At 34.2% G+C, this 17,931-nt stretch overlaps 1 protein-coding gene and 1 long non-coding RNA gene across 2 annotated transcripts; one reads left to right on the top strand and one right to left on the bottom strand.

The window, feature by feature from the left end:
- Nucleotides 1-1,312: 1,312 nt before the first annotated feature.
- LOC134228432 (uncharacterized) lies at nt 1,313-7,304 on the bottom strand. The gene is made up of 3 exons (XR_009983995.1): nt 7,062-7,304; nt 1,893-1,983; nt 1,313-1,473 (listed from the first exon to the last, which is right to left on the bottom strand). It is a non-coding gene; the product is annotated as an uncharacterized LOC134228432 (long non-coding RNA).
- Nucleotides 7,305-12,784: 5,480 nt separating this feature from the next.
- On the top strand, nt 12,785-16,361 carry LOC134228429 (uncharacterized). Its single transcript, XM_062710087.1, has one exon. It carries the CDS (start codon nt 12,852-12,854, stop codon nt 16,020-16,022), a length of 3,171 nt encoding a protein of 1,056 aa, XP_062566071.1. The 5' UTR covers nt 12,785-12,851; the 3' UTR covers nt 16,023-16,361.
- Nucleotides 16,362-17,931: the final 1,570 nt, after the last annotated feature.

Consider the following 17,931-nt stretch of genomic DNA (forward strand, 5'->3'; position numbering starts at 1 on the left):
GAATGTATCAAATATTCAATTACAGAAAAAATAATAAGTGAAAACCGAGTTTTGTGGATAATTCATTGAATTTGACCTCTTGACCTTGCCATTGGAGTTTGACCCACTTTTACACAAAAATTCCAAACTTTTACTTTGGCTTCGAACTTTTGAATGATTGATGCTAGGACTTTGATACTTCATATATGCGTTCTTTGTGACAAGACGCTTCCATTCGATATCAACAACTTTGACCATTTAACCTTGATCTTGGACTTTGACCTATTTTTAAAACTTTTGAACAGTTAGGGCTTGGACTTTACATATATTTGTAATCCTTGCGACAAAACCTTTCTTAAGAAGCCAACAAATTTGACCTTGACCCTTAAATAAAACTTTTTCCTTTGTCATGGCTTTTGAACAGGTGGTGCTAGAGCTTTCATATTTGACAGTTGTATTTCTTGAGAGGAGACCTTACTTTTGGTACCAACATATTTGATTTGCATTTGAGAAAATTTAACCTTTGCTATGTTTTACAAACACATCTTGTTTCAATTGAAAAATCTTTCATTCTCAAAATTATTGTGGAATCATCAAACAAATGCCAGCCCGTATGTACATCCCGATAAAAGTTTATAATGAAACCTTATTAGTTTTATTTATTTTTTAGACTGATTTATTACAAATAGTAAGTCACTACGGTTTTAAATCAATAAAATGATTGTATTTTCTATACGCATATGCATGTCTATCCAGTATATGCATACTGCATGTACATCATTCAAGTGGCGAAGATGATCCATTTCTCTACTGAAAAAAGCAAGCTAGAATTTGACCAGAAAATACATGAAAAGCACATTTGAAGGAGGGGGGGGGCTCATTGGTACACGAAAATGGCCAATCCTTTGTTTATTTTTAAAGATAAATTTAACTTGCTCTAAATACTGTGAAATCACTAATTTTCGTGGGGGTTTAATTGTCGTTGTTTTCGATGTATGAAAGACCCACAAATTTATGGCCACCAAGAAAGTTTTGAAACTTTCATTTCCATTACTATTAATCATTTTTCATCATCACTAATCATCAACGAAATCAAATCTCCGCAAACCTTGAAAATGTTGACCCCACGAAAATATGTGATTTTACAGTACTAGTATTGCATTAGGTTGGAGCTTGAAACCTGCTGTGGTCTTGTGTAATCTTTCAAATCTCTTCAGGAAATTTCCCCGATTTTTCAGCATCGTGCTATAGTGTATGTTCTTATTACATGTAACACTATTCGAGGAGAGAATAAATGACAGTTTCACGAGATAATTAATAAAATTGAATCGAGTAGCAGTTTGATATGTAGTTTATTAACTTAAATAAAAATGTAAATTAAAAAAATTACAATTTATCAACATATTTACAGATGAGACAACAGAAAGATGTTTATTGATCTTAATTCGAAATCCGTGATCTTCAGGCTTCCATCATTGTCACAGAATGGAACATCTAAACCAAAAAAAAAAAAGAAAGATAAAGAATTAAAAATCAAATAAACATACTTTTTTAATTGAAATAATGAACAAACTTAATATTTACAATTGTGTTTTGGATGCATTATGTCCTTTCCCCCTTTTTTTTCAAAATACAACCTATCTTTTTAAGGTGTGAGAAAAAAATGAGCTTGATAAGAATAAGAAAAGAATATCATATTTCACAAGAAAACATCCGACATGTGCAACATTCAACATGCCAGATGCAACCTATGTTCACATGCAATTTATTTATGTTGACACGCATCTAATTTCTGTCGACATATTGTTGTGTGTGTGTGAGTGTGAGAGAGAGAGAGAGAGAGAGAGAGAGAGAGAGAGATTTTAAATAGATTTTGTCATTTTTGTGTACAGTTCACCATCGGTTATAGATACCTTGCCGCTTACTTCTTGGTTTCCCGCGGACACTTGCAGCGCTCATTAACGGGAACGTCCTTTAAAGCAGTCTCTATGTGGTTCCCACAACCTATAAATATATGTCAGCTATATAATCATCTTCGGAAAATTCTCCATTCTTACAGATTAACCTTAAAATTAGCAGAAAAATACGTAAACTATATAATTCTTGCACTTCATTGCATTAAAAAGGTGCATGCATCTGTTGGTCTTGGTGTACACTTCCTATATATGAACATTAATTCAGTACGATCAATTACCTACTTATGGAAATTGCATACTTCTATACCTAAATGTTACAGTTGAAATTTGGTATCTTAAACACTAAAAACTCGAATATCATGAACATGTCGCAATCACTCTCTTTATGTATTCTAACCGTGATATTTCGAATTCTCGAATATTTCAATTTCTTTTTTCGGTTCATTGGGTTCGAAATAACGAGGTTTTACTGTATGTACAACACTTTATCCTTATTTTGAAGTTAATTATTTTTGAATAATTTAAAATATCCCAGTAGGTCAGATTTGCCTGCCCAGAAGAAATGGAAACAGTTTCTTCTGTTGAAGTCAAATATGATACCGGGGGTATTTCTTTTTTTTTATCTATATATATAGCTATACTTTTAGTACCATTACTACACTTGGCACTTGGCATGTATTATTGTTGATATATCCTATGTATCTTGTATCTTATTATATAAAGAAGTTTCTTTTGAGATCTTTTTAACGTATGTAGAAAAATACCAGTATATATACACATGTAATTATTCCTGGTAACTTTACGACTTAACTATTCTTAAAGATGAATGGAGTTGGAAGTAATATCAAATGGATTTTAACAAGATGACATAAGATTTAACTAAAGATATTGTGACGTTCATGTTCATAGGGAAGGTCAAGAAAAACTAGAAATATGTCCATAGGATATGAATGCTCCGCCGAGGGTATATTAGTAATGCAACATGAAAATTTGTATTAGTGTATGACATTTGATCAGAATATCTTGAATAATGATGCAGTTTAATTGCTTACATCAGTATGTATCAGCATATAAAGTTTTACACTAATTTCAGAAAAGTGAGGTCAAGGTCAAAGAAAGGCCAAGGTCAAAAATATTGATGCATTTGAAAAGCTCTCATCAGCGACATGTATCAGCATATGAAGTTGAAAAAAATATCATAAATGGTTTCTCTAAGACTGACTTATTCACAATTTGATAAAAGTGAGGTCAAGGTCAAATGAAAGGTCAATGTCAAAAATGTTTATGCAGTTGAATTGCTTACTACAGTATGTATCTGCATATGAAGTTTGACACTAATTTAGGAAAAGTGAAGTCAAGGTCAAAGTAAAGGTCAAGGTAAAAAAAAATGAAGCAGTTTGATAGCTCTCATCAGAATGTATCAGCATATGAATTTCATAAAAAATATCTTGGAAGGTTTCTTTAAAACTGAGCTAAACACTAATTTAAGAAAAATGTGGTCAAGGTCAAAGGAAAGGTCAAGGTCAAAAATGGTGATGCAGTTGAATAGCTTACTTCAGTATGTATCAACATATGAAGTTTGATAAATTTTTTTTATCTTTAAAATAAATAAACACTAATTCAAAAAAAGTAGCCAATTTAATAAAGGTAAAAAAATGTTGATGCAGTTGCATAGCTCTCATCAATATCTATCAGCATATGAAGTTTGACGAAAATACCTTGGATAGTTTCTTTGCAACTGAGCTTTGAACTGAGCTAAACGCAAAGTGTGACGGAAAGACAGGAGGACGGAAGGACGGAAGACGGACATGACAAACATTATATGCCCTGGCCTTATTCATGGCGTAGCATAAAAATATGACATACGTGTAGTTTCATTTCTACATCATTTTGTATCAGTGAGTATGGACCGTGTGATGAAGTTTGATTAAAATATAGATGGAGAAGTTCAATGAAAATAACTTCGAGTTTCTTTGAAACTAACGATCGAAAACGCAAAACAAGGAAATATTGTGGTCAAGGTCATACGGAAGGTCGAGATATGAAATCACCTTTGAAAAATTTTTACTTTTGTAAATAAATTTTATTTACTAATAGTTTAATAAAATTAAAAATATTTTACTTGCAGCTTCTTTAAACTTTATAATCCCTCCGTTACCGTAGTTTAATTTCAATTTTACGAAAATGGTTTTCCAAAACAATTCAAATTTGTAGTTCAAATGCACATTATTTCAGCATATTTTATTGGACAAAATTTGAGAGCATTACCTTTACTCTTGCTAATGGTCATTATACCACTGAGAGTTATCTTCCTTTTCAAAGGATCAGTGAACCGTCATGAAAAATGAGTTGGAACCAAACTCAGGGTAAGAAAGTAACGAGACTCTTACAATAATGATAAGATGCCCGTATCGATAGATCCGATGTGTATATTGTTTTTGTCCAAGGCCAATGACCTTGTGACCGTGACTGTGACCTATATGTAAAAATACTTTAACCTTCGCCATAACTTTTGAACCAAAAGAGATAGAGACTTCATATTTGGTATGCATACTCCACTAATAAAGTTTTTTTTTAAATGACACCAAGGTCAATGTCCTTGTGACCTTGACTGTGGCCTATATGCTAAAAATAACTTTTTCGAACTTTGTTGCCGCTGGGCGCATAGTGTTACACAAACACATCTTGTTATCTTGAATGGTTTCTGTGAAACTGAGGTAAACACTAGGTGTCACGGACAGACAGACGGAAGGACCGAATACAAACACTATCATCGTAGCGAGCCATAGGTCTATTCTGTTTCCACACGGCCGCTTTTGTGAAAATAGAAACTCGGCTTGCGAAGCTATGACTGAGCAATATCATGAAGGGACACAAGAAAAAGACACAGACCAGGAAAAACACAGATTAAATATTTCAGAATCCACGACTCATTATAATGCATATGATTATTGACAAGATTAATATGAGCGCACCTTTAAACATCAAAAAATGGTTATGCAGAATGCTACACCTGGGAAATCAAAAAGTGCCTCTGATGAATTTTTAACCATGGCTCATTAAATTTGGATTTGATAAAACGCCGGGGAAAATGATATATGATGCACTTTTACCCCCTTGTGCAGGCAAAAAATGGAACCTAAATGACATAATTATTTGTACCTATTATATGCTATTCCTAGGTTGTGCTCATAAAATAAAGTTCTAAAAAAACAGTTTGTTCACAAAGGGCTAGCGAAAATAATTCACTTAATTTATCCATAAATCAATGTTTGCCAGTATGATGCCAGATCCTTATTTTTGATCGATTGATTGAAGCTTTTGATTTGATAATTTCCACTCATTTTTGAGACCTCACTATACATGCTATATACTAAATATAGCGATGTTTCAGGGTTTTACTCGACACTCAGAGCTATTGTTTTTATAGAAAACGGAGACATAATGTTTTGTCCTGTCTGTCCTTTCCTTTGTTTTCAGTTTTTAGTAAACTTATTAAAGTATGCATTGGCATGCAAATTTGACTACAGACCTGTGTGTTCTAAAATGGTACCATTGCCCTTTATATTTCAAATATACACCGTCTAAAAACCCCGACTTCATCTATTTGTATACCGGATACGGATCACACATCATACATGTAATGTATATAAAGGGTCTCACATGATTTGTGGTTGGATATGATTTTTATCCAACTCGTTGTGCTTTTTTTCTATCTCCAAGCCTTGGCAAGGGAATAAAACACACACAATGAATTGGATTAAAATTAAAATTATATTCAACCACAAATCAAGCAAAACTCGTTGTGACATCAGAACTGTGGAATATCAAAAAGATATCCAAGGGATAAAGGGGTCACATGGGATAAAATAACGTAAATGAACTAAATCGGCATTCTACCTGCATATAGATAACAATTTGGTCGATGATACAACAGTTGAACAACATCGTTACAACTACTGAAATTTCGTATAATCACAAAGAATATCGGAGAGTATATATATATCACAACTTGGCCATATTGATCTTTTTTTTTTTATAAATAAACATAGAAAAATTCTATTCTGTAAAAGTTGAGTAATAATCGAGAAATTTTAAAGCGTAAATTCCTGAATCCAGGTTTCTAGAAAATATATTCCGGAGACTTAGTTGTTAGTTTGCATTTATCATATATGGTCAGGGAAAGATTCAAATACGAAACAGGAGCAAAGTCCATCTTTTTTTCAATCTCACTGGAATATATATACGCAGTAGTCAATATATGAACAAAAATAAGTACATGTATTGTTAATTTATAAAATATTGTCGATATACTAGTATCTGAATGTTGAATTAAAGGAACAACAATAGTTTTCTTCTCATGTGGAAGTTTATAAATACTGTTTCATAAATTTAATTCAAATTAGGTCTTTGATCTGCTCCAACTAGATCGCTATACACAAAGCTTTGTGAAGCGGTCTAATGGTATTTGAACATGCAAACAAAATTGTTAGAGATCAGTTTAAATTGATAAATTTTAAACTTTAACTGTTTAATATAATAATTTGACTGTTTCAGAAGAATATAAACCGGTCAGCTAATAAAGGAGCACGATTAGTGCCCATTGGAATTTCATCAGTTTGTTGGAACTTGGTCTCTGGTGACTACATAAATGTTGTCAATGAGAAACTCCAGCATCCTTTTAATACCAATATTGTAAAATAAATCTTATCCCAATTCATTATAATTTTTGCAATGCAGAAAGTAATTTTCTTTACTATCATTAAAACCCCCCCACAGTATTTGAAAGATTTTAGTTGAACAGATCGGATTTCAGGGCACTTGCATTGTGTCTCTCTCGATTAGAGTTAAATTGACCTTTCTGTCTCTTTAGAAAAATACATAAACATGTATTTCGTCTAAGACATAAATATTCTTGAAAAAAATATATTTTCATTATACTTATTTTTTCTTTTTGTAAACCATTCTGAGTTTCGTTGCTTAAGTCACTTACAAACTGATTTAATATAGTCACGGCTATACTACTAATATTTAATTCAATATTTTTACGTGAAGGGGGATGCTGGTTAAAACAACGTTGATTTTTCAATTAATTTACGGTTGATCTGGCGTTTTTACCTCCCTAGTTAAATAAAATATAATAAATGAAATATAATTTTTCTTTACCTGCCCAGGTTGATTTTCCACACCCTCCACATTTTGTTTTAAAACACATGGCGATGAATCAATGATCAACTATATGAAGATTTTCTAAGGAATTGTCTCTCTTCAAATGATCGAAGTCTTATAATCCAACCTATACTCTGATCAATGGTCACAACTAATCACAACATGACGGCTCTGACACAATGTTTATACCCTCAGCTGTTCCGCTGAGTGTCAGTCAACCTTGTTAACATATAAATATCTCGATACTCGGAAACAAACGTGACGAGTAGTTTAATAGGAATGCTCTAGGTAACCTTGAACTCAATTCAGAAAAAAAGAACAATTAACTTTGCTAATCAATATAATGCCCAAGATCGCTCAAGCAGAAATGTCTGATTTCAAGTTTATTGGAGGAATCAATTACAAAATTAATTCTGCATCAACATATGAAATGCAGTTGTCACGTTTCGAATTTAAAGTGCACGTATGATGCCAGTACTAAATTAAAGTAGAGATTTTTCGATACTTTCAGATAACAATATTTAAATACATGTAATCGTGAAGCAATGGTAAGCACTAAATAAATATCATAAAATATATAGATATTTGCATTGTCATTGCCGAAGTCTAATAATAGAATCTGTTCTTTTTAGATTCAGAGGGATTTTCAGCTATTAAATTTCCATGTCAGATAACGAAAGTATTACCTCGGACCACCTCCCCCTTAAAAAAATCCATGTACATTTGAAGAAAATTTACTCTAAAAAAGTGTCATCTGAAATGATTTTAGAATTGGTTCAGTGTTAACGTTTTATACTATCTTCTTTGATTGATTGATTGATATTTATTTATTTACTTTGCTTTCCTGGTCGAAGTTTGTCCGTCAATCTATTAATTTAATTTTTAAAAAAAAACTTCATCTTCAGAACCACTTGGCCAAGTTCAACCAAACCAGGATTGTAGATTCTTTTGATGAATTTAATAAAAGCATATACCTATATGACAAGTATTCTATGTTGAAAATAACCTCAATACATTACTCCCAAAATATGTATAATGTGTAGAATTTCCTCAATGCACACGCATCTTCTTCAAGTACATGTAGTACAAAACCGTGTTCTATGAAGTTTGGTGGGGTAATAATTTAAAGATTCGAAATTCTACTTGAAAAGAATAAACATGTATAGGGGAAAGAAATCTTGAACATCTTTTCTATTAAGAATAAGAGGAAAAGGGGGAAAGGCAAACCACAAACAACAACACGGGGCGAACTTTTGAAGAACTCAAAAACATGAATCTAGCCTGGGAACATCGCCTCAAGCCACGGTCCGGATTCCGCATACAGCTCTCTCCAGAATGAAAGAGGATAGTACATTTTGGTCGGGGTTTGCGACGATGGCCTGGGAAGGGATGAAATGATAGCCTAGAACAAAGAAGAATGGAAATCCCTAGTCCTTGACCTATGTGCCTCTGTGTGCAACAAGGACTGGGTAGGTAGGTAAGTCATATCTTTGCGCAAGCAACCTCGGATAGGGCTGATACAATTTTGAGTCAAGGCACAAACACAGCGTCATACACTAAGATATTAGTTTTACATACTAAGGCCACACCAGTTTAAGTTTTTGGCTCGTCAGTCCCGCGCATTTAAACAAGCTATGCAAGTAATATTTTTTTATTTAAATTTTTCGCACCCGGAATATTCTGTTCCATTTCCGCTCCATTTTTCGCATTTTGCATAACTCTACAAATCAGAAAACAAGTAGAAACCAGAAGTCTCTGTCGAGACTGTAGCTCTACTGGTATGTACTTATCAAAAACCATTGCACTATTTTATGTATCTTTGTGTAGTCTACTTGTTTGCCAACTTATTTTGAAATCAAACTAGAACTGTAGAAGGAGTAGCGTTTTTAAGGAATTTCACAGAAAATTCTATTTTTAGTAACCATGGTAACACCGTTCATCGAAATCAGAAACCGATGCACTATTCTATGTATCTTAGGGTAGTCTACCTGTGTGCCAAGTTATACTGAAATCGGACCAAAACTGTAGAAGGAGTAGCGTTTTTAAAGAATTTCACAGAAAATTCTATTTTTAGTAACCATGGCAACACCGTTCATCGAAATCAAAAACCGATGCACTATTCTATGTATCTTAGTGTAGTCTACTTGTGTGCCAAGTTATATTGAAATCAGACCAAAACTGTAGAAGAAGTAGCATTTTTAAGGAATTTCACAGAAAATTCTATTTTTAGTAACCATGGCAACACCGTTCATCGAAATCAAAAACCGATGCACTATTCTATGTATCTTAGTGTAGTCTACTTGTGTGCCAAGTTATATTGAAATCAGACCAAAACTGTAGAAGAAGTAGCGTTTTTAAGGAATTTCACAGAAAATTCTATTTTTAGTAACCATGGCAACATCGTTCATCGAAATTAAAAACCGATGCACTATTCTATGTATCTTTGTGTAGTCTACTTGTGTGCCAATTTATTTTGAAATCAAACTAGAACTGTAGAAGGAGTAGCGTTTTTAAGGAATTTCACAGAAAATTCTATTTTTAGTAACCATGGTAACACCGTTCATCGAAATCAGAAACCGATGCACTATTCTATGTATCTTAGGGTAGTCTACCTGTGTGCCAAGTTATACTGAAATCGGACCAAAACTGTAGAAGGAGTAGCGTTTTTAAAGAATTTCACAGAAAATTCTATTTTTAGTAACCATGGCAACACCGTTCATCGAAATCAAAAACCGATGCACTATTCTATGTATCTTAGTGTAGTCTACTTGTGTGCCAAGTTATATTGAAATCAGACCAAAACTGTAGAAGAAGTAGCATTTTTAAGGAATTTCACAGAAAATTCTATTTTTAGTAACCATGGCAACACCGTTCATCGAAATCAAAAACCGATGCACTATTCTATGTATCTTAGTGTAGTCTACTTGTGTGCCAAGTTATATTGAAATCAGACCAAAACTGTAGAAGAAGTAGCGTTTTTAAGGAATTTCACAGAAAATTCTATTTTTAGTAACCATGGCAACATCGTTCATCGAAATTAAAAACCGATGCACTATTCTATGTATCTTTGTGTAGTCTACTTGTGTGCCAATTTATTTTGAAATCAAACTAGAACTGTAGAAGGAGTAGCGTTTTTAAGGAATTTCACAGAAAATTCTATTTTTAGTAACCATGGCAACACCATTCATCGAAATTAAAAACCGATGCACTATTCTATGTATCTTAGTGTAGCCTACTTGTGTGCCAAGTAATATTGAAATCAGACGAAAACTGTAGAAGGAGTAGCGTTTTAAAGGAATTTCACAGAAAATTCTATTTTTAGTAACCATGGCAACTCCGTTCATCGAAATAAAAAATCGATGCACTATTCTATGTATCTTAGTGTAGTCTAAATAGCGTTTTAAAGGAATTTCACAGAAAATTCTATTTTTAGTAACCATGGCAACACCGTTCATCGAAATCAAAAACCGATGCACTATTCTATGTATCTTAGTGTAGTCTACTTGTGTGCCAAAGTATATTGAAATCAGAACAAAACTGTGGAAGGAGTAGCGTTTTAAAGGAATTTCACAGAAAATTCTATTTTTAGTAACCATGGCAACACCGTTCATCGAAATCAAAAACCCATGCACTATTCTATGTATCTTAGTGTAGTCTACTTGTGTGCCAAGTTATATTGAAATCAGACTAAAATTGTAGGAGGAGTAGCGTTTTGAAAAATTGTTTACAGACAGACGGACAGACAGACGGACAGACGGACAGACAGACAGACAGACAGACAGACGGACGGACGCCGGACGCATTACTATCGCATAAGCTCTTCTGGTCTTTGACCAGTAGAGCTAAAAATGTAATCGTCCGCTCAATTTTTTTCATGTTCCGCCTAAAAATATTGCTTTCAAAAAAGTAATTATAATTTAATTCAATCGGTGTGGTCCAGATATGAAAAAAATACAGGGGTAAAAAATCTTTTTCTCATATACCAAAAAAATGTGTTCCATTTTCAATGATCGTTTTTTTCTGTTGGAGGGTTTAACAAAAAATATTTTTCTGGGTAAATATGGGGTTGTTTATTTAAACCCCGCTTTTCCCATTGTGTTTGGCTATAGGACTTAAGAAAATGTAATCACGTCAGTAAGATTGCATGCCATGATGGATACAAGTTTGTATACATGTATGTAGCATTTAATGAAACATATGGGGATAAGGAACAGTACATATTCAATCTCAGAAGTCCATTAAGCAATACAAATTTTTTAGCAGAGCAAACAGGGACATCTAAAGGGAGTGAGCATCCCCTGCCAACTTGTCACATTTGCTGTATGCTCCTTGTCGTGATCGGGAAATTACGGAAAAATCCGTCGAAAAGTAAGTGTGTAATAATGGCTCAACAATTAAAATGAAAAAAAAACTTGATGATACTAGTAAATTGCATTTGCTGACAAGGCAGTGGCGTAGCTAGCGAATTATTAACTGTTGACTTTAAGGGTTTTATACATGAAAACTACCTTAAAATAGTTCAGTTTTTACAATCGTAGTTCTTCTATACTAGATATTATCAAAAACTTGCCGAGTTTTGACAAAACTAACAACTCCCCAAATTTCCTTTTTCTAAAAGCATTTCTTGTTTTCATGAAATATGTCATTTTTAAAACGCGAAATGAAATTCTATATAGGTATATCAACACAAAAACTTGAATATTCTCCATATGTTAACATGTTAAAAATCAATTGATTTGAAATAACATGTAAAATAAAGGTACAACGCAGTTACCTTTGGTTTAAAGAAATTATTAGGGGAATTAGCTTGTAAATAACATAGTTTGGTATTATTTGCTTTTACTTGAATTCACACAATTATGAAATTCGTCCTCGAAATTGGCAATCAGAAGTTGGACGGTTATTAAATTCTAAAAAAAAAAAATTAACTATATGTACGCTGTATCAAAAATCTAAGATAGAAGTTGAATATATTCTTTTAATCTATTTAGCAGGTAAGGATTAAAAATATCTTTTAACATAACTTATTTTATTTTAATCTTTTATTGAACTTACGACATTTTTTTCTTTATTTTTTATTTTTGGTGAAAAATCTGTGTATTCATTTGCGTTTTTGCGTAAAGGGCGCTACGCCACTGCAAGGTAATTGCATCGATCATAGAACTTACGAAATGATGATTTAAAACGAGAATGCTGATTTTCTTGTTCCATCAACTTGTTTGTCAATAACTTACCTCGTTTTATAAATTGCTAATAACTATCTATATAAAGCAAGCTCTTGCGTATCGCATCACCAGACCATTATAAGAAAAACAATTATTGTTGTTTTTGAGGTCAATATAATGATTAAACCATCTTTAAAGTGCAAAATTAAACTTGCCCTTCGGACTCTGTGAACATTGTACTCCTCAAGTGACCAAATTGTACTGACCCAAAACAGCAATAATTGCATAATATGAGGAGGGTAATGTACTTTACACATCAAAGCAAAAATGACGTGATTTATAATAACAGCATATTATATATGTTCACATATTGTTCGACACCTTCGATATATGCAGAAAAGATGATGCAATATATAGCGCACCTGTTTTTTAAAACTGCTTTATAAATACAGAGACTCTGGTTATCTCACTTTACTTTGTCTTGTGATATTTAAAGTTTATTGATCTCTTTTACTGTTTAAAGCGATTGCGAAATAACAACTCCTGTACATGCTGCACAAGTAAGGTAAACCGAAAGGATTAAATCCGGAAGTACTGATTGAATGTTCAAAGGGAAAGCAAAATGAGTGGAGAAAACAATGTCTTCGGAGAACGGGATGATTTGAGCAGAACGCTTCTTCATTTAGCCGCAGAAAAGAACGAGGTTGACAAAATTGAGGAATTACTCTGTAGTGGATGTACTGATGATGTTAATGCCCAAGACGCCCGAGGTCGGACACCTTTACACTCCCTGTTTGATGGGGATGTCATTGAAGACATGGGCAAGCTGAAGAAGGCAATGTCAGTTCTCTTAGAATACGGTGCCAGCGTGAATGCCAAGGATAAATTTCAAGATACGCCACTTCATGTTGTGTTTTATAGCTACTACGATCTCATACCAGAGATCATCAGGTTTTTATTGAAGAAAACAAAAGAAAAATTTGATATGAAGTCTCAGAATAACGTTGGGTACACAGTTTTCTACAAATGCATGTGTGGATTTCCTGACAGTCTCAGAGAAAAGGACATCTACCAAAATATAATCCAGCAGATGGAGTCATTAATCAACGACTTCGTGAATGAAAAAATATGCCAACCTTGTCCAGTTCAAGATCTGCTGAATATGAAAGATAAATTCGGCTTCACAGCTTTTTATATATATACCATGAATGTTGATAATAATATTGAAACAATCAAAAGAATGATTCAGTTAGGCGCAGATGTCAACACAAGGTCAAATATAGGGGTCACACCACTGATGGATGTTGTTTTGAACAGAGTGACCCCAATAGTCGAGGTTCTGCTTCAGTCAGGTGCAGACGTCAACAACAAAGACATATTTGGTCAAACAGCTCTTTTCAGGGTGCTCACCAAAGATTGCTTCGACTTGCTGCAGCAATATGGAGCAGATTTTACGATCCTAGACAAATATGGGCGATCGCCAATAACAGACGTGTTTATGTACACACCCGAGGATACCCCAAGAAGCGGCTTAGTAATATCAGACGTAGCAACAAACCAGCAGCCTCTGTTCGAGTTGTTTTTAAAGAATGGCGTTAGTGTACACGACATAGACATGTTTGGTTCCTCTCTTCTTCATTATGCAGCATGGTATGGTGCCCCCATAATGGCAATGGCTCTCATTGAACATGGTTTGCCACTAACTACATTTGATAATCAAGGCGTCTCTCCAACCGAATTGGCTCTCAGAGTCGGAAATTATGACCTTGTCAATATGCTGTCTGGTAAAACAGACGAAGTTGATATCGAGGACCCTGTCAGAAGACATTATGTGAACTTGTTGATATACCACGAAGATGTTGCAAATATTGATCAAGTTTTGCACGAACATGCGAGTTTTCAAGAAAATCCTCGTGAACTGCTTCAAAACTTGATCAATTCGCCCAGACTTGGTCTTGCTTATCGAGAATTCGAGGCACGAGAACTTAAAGACGAAATTTTAAAACTGATGAACAAAATTGCCGAATCGATAAGTAACATCGACCCTATGTTTAGATGTACAGTTTTCCCCACCGGCAGTTCAGAAGATGGAAGTAAAATTGGAGAGGCTGATGAATTTGACTTTACATTTTGTCTGGATTTCTTCTCAGAAGAATGCATGCCTCACCAAGAGGATGATACACTAAACAGTGGCTTTGCAACCTTGAAGGTAAAATCATTCCACAAATCGCACCCTCTTGCAAAGTATACAACAGATGGGTATATCATTGAATCGTATCTTGTGCGAGACACGTTTCAAGATCTTTTTACAAAAGCTGTCAATACACCGGAAGTATGGAACCAGAATTGTTTTTATTTTGACGGACTTTTAAAATTTCCTATGGATAAACCGATCCTCAATATGGAAGTACATTGGTGTGGACGAATAATGAAAAGCATTGATATCGGTATCGATGTGGTTCCTGCTGTACGAACATGGACCTGGATACCAAAAGAATTGGAAACCATTGACCGAAAGCTACCTTCGCCTCAACTGTCCTCAGAGGATGAATGTTTCCTCTTGTTTCAACCGCCAGAGGAACGCGACAAACAAAAGAGAAGATATCTGAGAATATCAAGGTTCCGCAGCGAGTTGAAGTTTCTGAAAAATCTTCCTGTGACCTTCCTTGAGAGTTATGCTGCTGCTAAGGTACTGATAAGTGATCGATTTTGTCCACGGTTATTATTTTCTGAAGATTTAAATATAAAGGAATTATTTTGTACACAAACCTCAGGAATAAATAGTTCGACCGAAGATATGAATGAAGAAATGATGTCTGAAGGGGATGATACCAATGAGGAACACGGGTTTGATGCACAACTTTTACAGCGGGGAACTGTGGAATCCCAGAGCGATGAGCAGTCAGTAAATTCAGATTCAGGTGATGCTGAAACGTGTTCAGATATCATTGAAGGGACAATATTGTTGAAACATGGTGCCGTGTGCGACCTTTCCTCCTGTATTATCGAGGTTGACCAGAGTTTGCGAGCCAACAGGTTATTTGTACCAAAGGATATTTTGAAATTAAATGTTTCAAATCTTTCGTTTTATCTAAAAAACGGTGCGTTGCAAGCTAGAAAATGCGTAGTGGCCAGATCAATCGAAAAGGATGGCAGCAAATGGTTTCAATTTGGACCATCGTCAAATGTTCCTAAAAAGGAAACTATAGACGCAGTTATAATGGATAGCTTATCTAGAGAAGAAAATCAAAATCTCACAATCGCCGAATGGCTGACTCTTACTTTTCCATCCGTCAGGCAATCTGTCGAGGATGACATGGAAGAAAATACCGAGATGGAGGAAAGCAATGACATGGACCAAAATTTTATGGAAGACGGCAGAGAGGAAAACACAAATCAAAATGCTTCATCTGACGATAGAATCGGTTCGAACACCGCCCCCAGAAGTGACACGGACATTTTAGATCAATCCTGGGAGGGCGGGGAGATTGTGGATGGATACGATACCATCTCCAGTTACATGCTGAAAAACTGTCTTTTTTATGTTGCGGATGATCTTAAAGATGTTTCAGATATTAATCAATTAGATTTAACAATCAAACTTTTTGAAAAACTAGGCCAATGTGCAGAAGCAGAAAGACTTAATTCTTTTTTCCTACCCTACTTAGATGTTTTCACCTTCGCAAATGAGCATATTAAAATGATACCCGACGACGAAATCATAGAAAGCACTAAAATTCAATGCAATCGAATAAAGCTATTTAGTGAAGTTATTCTCGGAATTTTGAGATAGAAAATCTTTTTTTGCTAAATCAATTTCGCTGTGAATTTATACATCCATATTTAATTTTAATTGATTAAAATAACTATAGTGTATATTACAAAGATATTTACAGTAGTGGAGGAAAAACTTCAAGGGTACTGTTCAACAATATATTCGAGAAGTAGTGTAAATCAAGATGTGGATACTAAAACATTCCAAGGAACTTTTGGAACATTTGAAATCACAAATTTTAATTATACCAAATCAACAACATAAAAACTTACTTCTCAACTTTATATACAACTATTCCTCTCGATAAATTAAAGTCCAAGTTTTCTGGCACCATTTACAGCTGCTTTTCAATAAAAATGGAACTCGTAAATTTACTTACCTTGTCATTAATCATTTGCAAAATAACTTTGTTAAAAAATTCTGAATGCACACACAAGTACTCCGAAGTAGATATTATAAACTTTAAGTTGATCGAGTTTCTGATTAACAAGATCTATATGGTTTTGAAGACCAACAATCAGTTGGAATTCTTATGGGTGCCAATTGCGCCCCTTATAAGTAGACCTTTTTTGTATTCATCTGAATCATAATTTGTTCAACGTATTGAACATTTCGTCGTATTGTCAATAAAAAAATAATTATTTCCATCCTTATGTCGACACGATACCAAAACATCAGAGGTGGGATCAAGTGCCATGGAGGAGTGAGCATCCCGAGCCGACCGGTGACAACCGCCGTGTGCTCTTTGTCATGATCGGGAAATAATTTAATTCTACGTCACATTGACAAAAGTGCGTCAAAAACGTATGAATTCGCCAAAAAAAAAAAAACATTCAATTTTTGTACAAATTGAAGTAATTTTTTTCTACACCAAATAAATAAAAATTCAATTATAAGGAATGAATTTAATAACTTCCCATTTTATACGGTATACACTGGGTTGGAACAGTTTACGCTTTTTTATAAACCGCTTCGCCCCAACCCAGTTTATACGGTATAAAATGGGAACCTATTAAATTCATTCTTTAAATGATTTAATTTTGTTTGTATTCTAGCCTCCCATTGGCTGATTTCCAAAAAGGAACGCAAATTATTCTGTATAATCTGGTTTGGTATGGGGACACACACCCTTGACAACCAGCTATAAATCATCTGTATCCATGCAATCCCCTCATTTCCAGTCCTCGGGATTCATGGAAAATTCCAGATTTAATAAATGTACATTTAAATTCAAATAGTAGCTCGATCTTAACTTATCATGGCTGCTAGGTCTATGTATCAGTTATTACCTCCCCTCGCTTCCCATCACTTCCGTTACTAAGGTTGTATTATTGAGCGGCAAATTTGAACTCATAAAAAGCAACACAATTTTACATCCACCGTTGTTTAATTATTTTGAAATTAAATTATAAGGAATGACTCTAATTCTTGGCCAATTTAAATTATATTGGTTTGAATCAGTTTACGCTTTTTATAACCCGCTTCGCGGATTATAAAGCGTAAACTAACCCAAACCAGACTATATCAAATAATTTGGCCAAGAATTAGAGTCATTCCTTGCACATTGAGATATCCATGAAATTTTTTTTCTAGTTTCCCGATCATGACAAGGTTGTGACAGGTCGGCAGCTCGTTATCTCCACATATTTCATGTAGATGAAATTACTGTAAACCAACTTTTATTCGCGACAACTTTATTTCGCGATTTACCGGATATAAACTAGTTAGCGATGATTAATTTTCGCGATCAAGCCGATTTTGGCTTTGTTATTAATGCACACAGAGACTTTAAGTACCGGTTCACGGAGAGAAATATTCGCGATGACGAGGCTCTCGCGAACTTCACGAAAATTTCTCGCACGCGAATAAAGTTGGTTTTCAGTAATAAAAGTTATTATATTTGAATGATTTTTTTTTTTTAATTTTC

Source organism: Saccostrea cucullata, unplaced genomic scaffold, assembly GCF_032062105.1.
Source record: "Saccostrea cucullata isolate Sc308-1 unplaced genomic scaffold, CSIRO_AGI_Scuc_v1 ctg333, whole genome shotgun sequence".
Taxonomy (NCBI): Eukaryota; Metazoa; Mollusca; class Bivalvia; order Ostreida; family Ostreidae; genus Saccostrea; species Saccostrea cuccullata.